General features: G+C 47.0%; 1 protein-coding gene across 6 annotated transcripts in view; it reads right to left on the bottom strand.

Moving 5' to 3' along the window:
- CHD2 (chromodomain helicase DNA binding protein 2) overlaps window positions 1-9,225 on the bottom strand; it is a 129,106-nt gene continuing 119,881 nt past the window's right edge. For 5 of the 6 annotated variants that reach the window (XM_040256987.1, XM_040256988.1, XM_040256984.1 and 2 more), the window contains one exon: window positions 2,555-3,389. In XM_040256987.1, coding sequence (XP_040112921.1) covers window positions 3,056-3,389 — 334 coding nt within the window. In that variant the 3' untranslated portion in view covers window positions 2,555-3,055. Of the gene's footprint in view, window positions 3,390-9,225 lie in introns of all 6 variants that reach the window. The other variant, XM_040256983.1, reaches the window with a different exon arrangement.

Raw genomic sequence — 9,225 nt, 5'->3', positions numbered from 1 at the left:
TTCTAAAAATCCTCAGTAACACTTTTTAATATATAAGAGTCAAAAGTACAGCACTTTTACAATGTAGGAAAATTTAATACATACTATATAAACAACATTATTTACATCAGAAATCACTAGGACAGTGGCATTTTTCACAAATATAAATTAATTACTGTTTAGTCAACAGGTTTTAAAAGTCCACAATTTTACAATAAAGAAAAATCACCCGTCCCCAGCCAAGTGGGGCGCAGATGGACTAAAGCAGCCTGGACCCCTGGCCTGGCTCTCCTCGCCGACACGGCCGCCCCCAGACTAGCCGGGGGCCCACCGCTCCTGCGGAGGAGTGGGTTTTGGTCTGTAGGATTTCCGTGTCGCTGTGTGAATTCTTAACTGGGCTGCGTTTGCACCGTGTGCCCTGATGCGCCCTCAGGTATCAGGTTAGAGTGTCTGCAGCACGACGTGAGAGGTGTCCTGGGTTCCCATCGGAGGGTGTGAGGAAGGAATGGCTGAAAGGGGGGAGCCCGGGGCAGCAGCTGATGGGGGGCCAGTCTGGGGTTACTGTGACCTCAGCGGGGACGAGGGCACACACGTGAATCCGTGCTCCTGGTCAGGTTCTCGGTGGTGCTAATTCCTCTTCCTCGGCCCCTTGCCCTTTCTACTTACTTACATCCTTCAGAGCCAGTCTCCATGGAAAACCATCCTCAGAGACTCGGGGGCAGCTTCTCCCATCCATGAGTGAGAGAATTCCTATCTGTGCAAATTTCTGGTTTTGACAGAAGTATACAGTATTCATACTGACAATGAGGAAATGCTTTCTTTCTCCCAACCCACTCTGCACACACACTCCGTTACCTAAAAGAGATGCTTTTGTGAGGATACTGTACTTTCTGTAATCAATTTAACACTGATCTGGCTGATACTGCCTTTTGCTGCAGCATATGGCACTAGAAGTCCTGAATGTGAACAAAAGGAAGCTCCTTTTTCCTCATGATGAGACATCTTTGGGAATAACTCACATCTCCTGTCAACAACTTCAGAGGAAAAAACCCAAAAACTTTGAGCTCTGAAATGCAGGCCCCGCTAGTCCTCCCCTGGCCCCTCTAACTGAAAGAGTCACGACCCGACCTCCTACAGGGGAAGCCGAGCTGGGACCCCATGGCCCGTTGATGGCCCGGGGACCTGCAAGCCGGCCTGCCCTTCCTCTCCGGCCTGGGGAGTGTCAGTATTGCAGGGAGGGAACCCAAGCAGAGGCACACTTTTCTATCTCCCCCACAGAGCACTCAGGCATGGCCCCAGTGGGGTGACTGTGGCTGGGGCTCTGCTGTGCTCCGGGTGTGCGCTCTACAAGCCCAGGCTGAACGAACCCAAGTACCAGGAGGAGAAATGGACCAGGAGGTGCTGAGCCCACGGAGCTCCCCACACCAGCTGTGCGGACCCAGCCTCTCATGAGGACCTCAGCACAGGAGAGCCGAAGACGCTCTGGGGAGCAGAGTGAGAGCCCCCCAGAGCTGCCCACAGGAAAGGCATGAGTGGAGCTACCTGGAAACCGCCAAGTGAGTGACAGTGACTCATGGAGTCCCCTGGAGAGGAGCAGTTAGTGTGGGGAGTGTGACTGTGTACACAGAGGGAAGGGTTTCCACCAGCTCTGAGCCGGGAGACTCACAGGCTCACTGCATGTTCAAGTCAGTTATTCTGTCTCTGCTAGAAAGGCCTCTGCATACTCTAACACCACTGGTGAGTTCCATTTAAGGTGAACAGGACGGAAGGCCCCAGAAGCAGGAGCTCTGAGGCTGCTTAGTTGCTGCAGCTAGCCTGCCTCCCAGCCCCTCCTCCAGTCCAGCTCTTCCTGTCTAAGCTCAGCCACCCTGTCCTTGAAGGTTTCCAGTTTGGGGGAAAAATGAACTTAGGTTTAGACTTAGCTTGACCTCATTCTAAATGATACCGAGTTCAGTTCTAATGATCTCCAACTAGCAGTGCAGCCTGTTCACCACAGGAAGTAACTGATTTGTATCTGGCCACCCACCACAGGAGTGGCAGATGTGTGTGATTCCATGAATTCTCCTTCCTCAGGTTGTGCAAAGGGAACCAAGATGAGCTGCAGATGGCGACCCACCATCGCACGGACCACACCACCAACCCCCCACCCCCAGGCTGGGAAACCCATCCACCCCCCTCCCCAGCGCCCTGCCCCAGTGCTGCCAGCACCCAGCCAGGCGCAAGCCTGCTCCCTCCCCCTCCTCTCCAGTCATCACTGGTGGATTCCCGACCCACCCCGCCCTGCACTCAAGGCCACTCCCAGGCAAACCAGCCCCTCCCTGCCCACTGCAGTCTGAACTACTACCTTCCCTGGTGGGGGGCGGGGACAGGGGTGGGGTTGGGGGAATGGGGTAAAGGAGGCCCACGCAGGAGACCACACCTCTGAGACACACAGTGTGGGGAAATTTAGTGTTGCTGGAGAAGAGGCCGTGGAGGAGGTGTCTTCCCACCCGCCCGCCCCTCCACACCACAGCTGTCACACAGTGAAGCTCGAGTGTCACTTCTCCCGAGGACACGTCTGAGAGGGTTACCTGTTCCCCTGCAAGTCCTGTGGTGTGAGACCCCACCCACGTGTCCGCTCACCCCATCAGCAGCATCCATCTCATCAGAGTGCACCAGACCCCGTGTGTCCAGCGGGTCCCAGCAGCCTTCATGCACTCGTGCCTTCCCTGGCCCCGCACTGAGGTCCAGGGTGACAAAACATTCACGACTCTAAGACCTCTCCTGCCTTCACTGGGAAACAGCCCGTGAAGCTGGTAGACAAAACCATCACCGCTTCCTCCTGGCACCCATGCGAGTGGGAGGCCAGGACCAGGCCGGAATGCAATGGGTGCCCAAGTGCAGGAGGGGGTGACCCAGATCAAAGCCGGACTGAGCCAAAGGCCCCCACACTCTGAGTGCCCCTCAGCAGCAGGCTGACGGCAGCCCCGCGTCCAGAAACGCCCTCTCGGGTCTGGGTAACCGGCTCCTGTGGATCAGACCAAAGACGTCCAGGTGCTTCATGACGCTCGCGCTCCCCTGCTTTCCAAGCGGTCCTTTATGTTTTCCTAACATTCCAGTTATAATCTGGGTTGTTTTTCTGTTCTAGTGATCTCTCCAAAGGAGACCGATGATCCAGGGGTGACTTGGAATCGTGAGGAGATTTCTGAGAAGGGGGTGAGCGAGGATCTGAGACTGCGGGGTGCAGCGGGGGTAGGGGCTGTTTATACTCCCCCAGTTTGTCTGTGTGGAAAGAGCGGTGATGGTCCGAGGGCCCCTGGCCGTGGTAGCCCATAGCGGGGCGGTGATCAGACATTCGTCGGAAATCCTGCTGGTGGTAATTTTGAGGCCTGAATTCATCGGATCGCCTCCGCTTGGAGTCATGATGGTGCCTGAAATAGAGACACGAGAATCAGCTGAAGACAAAGGCTGGATTCCCACACCTCCTCCGTCATCCACTGGCTCTTCCTCATGCTGGAGGACACTTCCAGGGACTCAGAGCAAATACTTACATTACTAGAACTCAAAACCAAAACCAAAACCAAACTAAAGTAGTAACAAAGGGCTACTTTATACTTATTGGCAAAACACAGCCCATGAAATGACATGAGCCTCATCAAGTCTGCAATGAAACGAGTACAAACTTGACTCATTGATGGCTTTGTAAACTCACATTCCCTTCAGGAAAACTGGCAAGATCTACAAACACTTTCATGCTCTTCAACCAGCCCAGGAGAAAAAGAGCCACGGAAATTACTTTCTAAGGTATTAGTAAGAGCAAAAACTCAGGCAACCTAGATATTTAGCAGTAAGTGCAGCGTTAATTACTTTCAAATAGACTCAATGTGAAGAATATTAAGATTTTTAGTCGGGACTATGGCAAACTGCTTGTTATACTGTTAACAGAGAAGCTGTAAAAGTCGACAACAATCCCCAGATCAAGAATGGGCAAAGGACTTGAACAGACATTTCTCCAAAGGAGGTGCACACACGACTCCAAAGCACACGAGAAGATGCTCGACATCTTTAATGAGCATTAATCACCAAGTAAATGCAAGTCGAAACTACCATCAGGATGGCTATCTTCAAAACACTGAAAATAAACATGGTGAAAATGGGGGGAAACTGCAATGCTCATACATAGTTGGTTGGAACTGTAAAATAGTTCAGCTCTAGTGGAAAACAGTTTGGTGGTTCCTTAAAAGTTAAACATAGAACTACCATATGACTAACAACTCCAATCCTAGGTAAATAACCCCAAAGCACTGAGAACAGATATTCAAACAAACACTTACATACCACGCCCACAGTAGCACTATTCACAACAACCAAAAGGCAGAAAAACTCAAATGTCTTTTAATGAATGAATGGATAAACAAAATGGAGAATGTATTAGGTTGGTGCAAAACTAACTCTGGTTTTGCATTGTTGAACTTTGCCATAGGATGTTGAAATACATTCTTAAATAAATGTGTTTATGTTATACATCATTTTAATGTGCATTGCTCACTTGACGGTTTTTTTGCTAATAACACATTACTTGCTGTTTCTGTTTATTTTAGACTACAAAAATTATGTTAGACTAAAAAGCAAATTCGAGTGATTTTCTTAATGAGTTCAAAATGGGTCGTAAAGCAGCAGAGACAATTCGCATCAACAACGCATCTGGCCCAGAAACTGCTAATGAAGTACAGTGCAGTGGCGGCTCAAGACGCTTAGCAAAGGCGCTGAGAGCCTCAAAGATGAGAATGCAGTGGCCGGCCACTGGAAGCCGATGGCAACCAACCGAAAGCAATCACTGAAAACGATCCTCTTGTAACTATACAGGAAGATGCCAAAGAACTCAACGTCGACCATTCTGTGGTCATTCGGCATTTGAAGCAAATTGGAAAGGTGAAAAAGCTCAGTAAGTGGGTGCCTCATGAGCTGACCACAAATCAAAACAATCGTCGTTTTTCCATAAAACATCAATCCATTTCTCGGATTGTGACGTGTGCTGAACAGTGGATTTTACAAGACAGCCAGTGACAACCAGCTCAGGGGCTGGACTGAGAGGCAGCTCCCAAGCGCTTCCCAAAGCCAAACCCGCACCGAGAAGAGGTCACGGCCACCGTCTGCTGGGCTGCTGCCCGTCTGACCCACTAGAGCCTTCTGAACCCCGGTGAAGCCATGACAGCTGAGAAGTACGCCCAGCAAGTCAGTGAGATGCACCAAAACTGCTACACTTGTGGCTGGTATCGGTCAACAGGAAAATGACCACGATTCTTCTCCACACCACCACCTGACCACAGGTCACAACCAATGCTTCCAAAGCTGAATCAATGGACCACGCCTCATCTGCCATATTCACCTGACCTCTCGCCAACTGACTACCACTTCCTTCAGGCATCTCAACAACTTTTTGTAGGCAAAATGCTTCCACAACTAGCAGGAGGCAGAAAATGCTTTCCAAGAGTTCACTGAAGCCCAAAGCATGGATTTTTATGCTACAGGAATAAACAAACTTATATCTCACTGGAAAACATGTGTTGATTGTAATGGTTCCTGTTTTAAGAAAGATGTGTTTAAGCCTAGTTACAGTGTTTTAAAATTCAGTCTGAAACCACAATTACTTTTGTATCAACCTAATATATACAGTGGAATATCATTCACCCATGAAAAGAACTGAAATACTATACGTGGTACAATGTGAATGAATCTCTAAAGCATGTTAAACATCTGAAAATGCCAACCGTAAAAGGCCATATATTGCATGATTCCATTTATGCAAACTACCCAGACTAGCAAGTCCACAGAGACAGCATGCAGAAGGCTGGTGGCTGCCAGGAGCCAGGCAGAGAAAGGACGGAGTGGCTGCTCAGTGGGCAGAACGTCTCTAAGGTGATGAGCGTGTCTGGGAACTTGGCAGAGGTGGTGGCTACACAACACAGTAACTGTGCTAAATAAATGCCCCCGAACTGTTCACTTTAAAATGACTGATTTCTGGTATGTGAGTTTCACCTGGATGAAAAAAGGAGGAGGGGAGAGGATGGGAGGGAGGGAAAGAGAGACAGACTGCCCAGGTTCCAGCCAACTGCTGAAACAGTCAGAAAGGGACAAAATGTGTGGGCAACGGTTACCAAGACATCAGATGTCAGGAGAGAAAGAAGAGCACTCCTTATGGGATGAGAAACGAATGAGGCGAGTCTTACAAGCACCAGCTCAGCAGAAGCCCAGGCTTCCCGAGATGGCAGGGGGGAGGCAATCAATGCAGCTGGAGTTCAAGTGTAGAGTGCAAGAGAAGAAAGTTCTGCAGAGAAAGGAGCTCAAAGATCAGCAAAGGTGCTCCCTTGGGTATCTAGCTGGATAAGGCTCAGGCTGTATGTGTGACAAAACTACCCAGGGGCCAGGAGGGAAGACAGAGAAGGATAAGAGATGCTTGCGCCCTGTGCTCACACAGGGCTGAAGCAGTGCCTGCTCTCTTCTCACCAACCAGACTGGGACCCTCCGCTCCAAGGGGCACTGGCTGAACGCCATGAGGGGCCACGCCTCAGAGGGGGAGACCATTCGTCCTACCCCCAGCACTGCTCCAGTTCTGCCTCGTAAGTCCCACCAGTAAGATCTTAAAGAATCAAACTGTTCCCAAGTAACTAAACTGCTTCTGGACAAAACTCCAGAACATTTATAGGAAGACAAAAATATCCAGCACTTAACTAGGTATCTAATCAAAAATTATCAGGCATAGAGAAATAAAAGCAAAAATAAGCAAATGGGACCTCATCAAACTTAAAAGTTCCTGGATAGCAAAGAAAACCATAAACAAAAATCAATCTATGGAATGGGAGAAAATATCAGCAGACAATGCCACCAACAAGGATTTAATCTCCAAAATATACCAACGGCTCACACAACTCAGTAACAAAAAAACAAACTCTGTCGAAAGATGGGCAGAGGGACTTCCTTGGGGGTCCAATAATTAAGGCTTCATGTTCCGGTGCAGGCAGTGCAGATTCAATCCTTGGTCGGGGAGCGAAGATCCCATGTGTTGCATGGCCAAAAAACCAGGACACAACAAACCCAATAAAGACTTTAAAACAATGGTCCATATTTAAAAAAAAAAAAAAAAAAAAAAAACACCTTAAAAAATGGGTAGACCTAAATAGATATTTCTTCAAAGAAGACACACGGATGAAAAGATACTTAACGCTGCTAATTATTCAGTTCAGTCGCTCAGTCTCAGTCGTGTCCGACTCTTTGCGACCCCAAGCATCGCAACACGCCAGGCCTCCCTGTCCATCACCAACTCCCGGAGTTCACTCAGACTCACGTCCATCAAGTTGGTGATGCCATCCAGCCATCTCATCCTCTGTCGTCCCCTTTTCCTCCTGCCTCCAATCCCTCCCAGCATCAGGGTCTTTTCCAATGAGTCAATTCTTCGCATGAGGTGGCCAAAGTACTGGAGTTTCAGCTTTAGCATTATTCCTTCCAAAGAACACCCAGGACTGATTTCCTTTAGGATGGACTGGTTGGATCTCCTTGAAGTCCAAGGGACTCTCAAGAGTCTTCTCCAACACCACAGTTCAAAAGCATCAATTCTTCGGCGCTCAGCCTTCTTCGCAGTCCAACTCTCGCATCCATACATGACCACAGGAAAAACCATAACCCTGACTAGAAGGACCTTTGTTGGCAAAGTAATGTCTCTGCTTTTGAATATGCTATCTAGGTTGGACATAACTTTCCTTCCAAGGAGTAAGCGTCTTTTAATTTCATGGCTGCAATCACCATCTGCAGTGATTTTGGAGCCCCCAAAAATAAAGTCTGACACTGTTTCCACTGTTTCCCCATCTATTTCCCATGAAGTGATGGGACCAGATGCCATGATCTTCGTTTTCTGAATGTTGAGCTTTAAGCCAACTTTTTCACTCTCCTCTTAGAGAAACACAAATCAGAACTACACTGGTCAAAATGGGTGCCATTAGAAAGTCCACAAATAACAAATTGTCAGAGAGGGTGTGGAAAAAGGGCCCCCTTTTTTACATTATTAGTGGGAATATAAATAGATATAGCCACTATGGAAAAAAGAATGGAGGTTCCTTAAAAAGCTGAAAACAGCTGCCATATGATCCAGCAATCCCACTCCTGGGCATGTATCTGAACAAAACTCTAATTTGAAAAGATACACACATCCCTGTGTTTGCAGCAGCACTATTTGTAATAGTTAAGACATGGAAACAAATGGTCATGGACAGATAAATGCATAAAAAAGATGTGGTGCACATATACAATAGAATATTACTTCCAACTATAAAAAATAAGTGATGTCATTGACTGCAATATGGATAAACCTAGATAATAGTATAAGTGAAGTCAGAAAGAGAAAGATATCAGATGGTATCACTCTGTTTACATGTGGAATTTTAAAAAATGATTCAAAGAAACTTATTTACAGAACAGAGGCTCAGATACAGAAACACTTCCAGTTACCAAAGGGGAAAGTGCATCCGGGAGGGATGAATCGGGAGCGTGGGATTAGTAGACGCAAACTGCTATATGCACAAGAGAGAAGCAACGAGGCCCTACAGGATAGCTCAAGGAACTATATGCAATATTCTACAATAAATCGAGATGAAAAAGAATATGAAAAAGAACAGAACCAGGAAAATAAGACCTAGAGGGAGGCAATAAATCAATCAATTGAAACTGACCCAAATAATAAAATCAGCAGACAAGAATAGAAAACCGTTTTTAAATTGTATACCAGATTTCAAAACGTCAAAGACACACGATTAAAAAAAAGACAAAGGAACAGAAACTATCCAAATGAAACAGAGAAAACAAAACGAAAAACAACACAGCACCAGTGAACTGTGAGACAAACGTGTAACTGGAACCTTCACAAGAGTGAGGAACAGAATAAAGTAGTCAAAGAAATAATCGTAAAAAATTTTCCAAACTTGATAAAACGATAAATGGGCAGCTCCAAGAACTCCCAAGCACAAGCAACATCAGGGAAAATACACCATGGCACGTTATAATCAAATTGCTAAGAACCAGTGGTGAAGAAAAAGATGCATTATGCAAAGAGGAATACAGATGGCAGATTTTCATCAGAAATGATACCAGTAGAAAGCAGACGAACATCATTAAAGTACTGAAATAAAGTGTCAATCTATAAATTTATACCTGTCAACCTATAAATGTCTACCCAGCAGAAAATATTTCTGATAAGTGAAGACAAAATAAAAACTT

This window comes from Oryx dammah, unplaced genomic scaffold (assembly GCF_014754425.2).
Source record: "Oryx dammah isolate SB20612 unplaced genomic scaffold, SCBI_Odam_1.1 HiC_scaffold_16, whole genome shotgun sequence".
NCBI lineage: Eukaryota > Metazoa > Chordata > Mammalia > Artiodactyla > Bovidae > Oryx > Oryx dammah.
The sequence above is the reverse complement of the archived record's forward strand: the minus strand, read 5'-3'. Positions and strand labels throughout refer to the sequence as shown.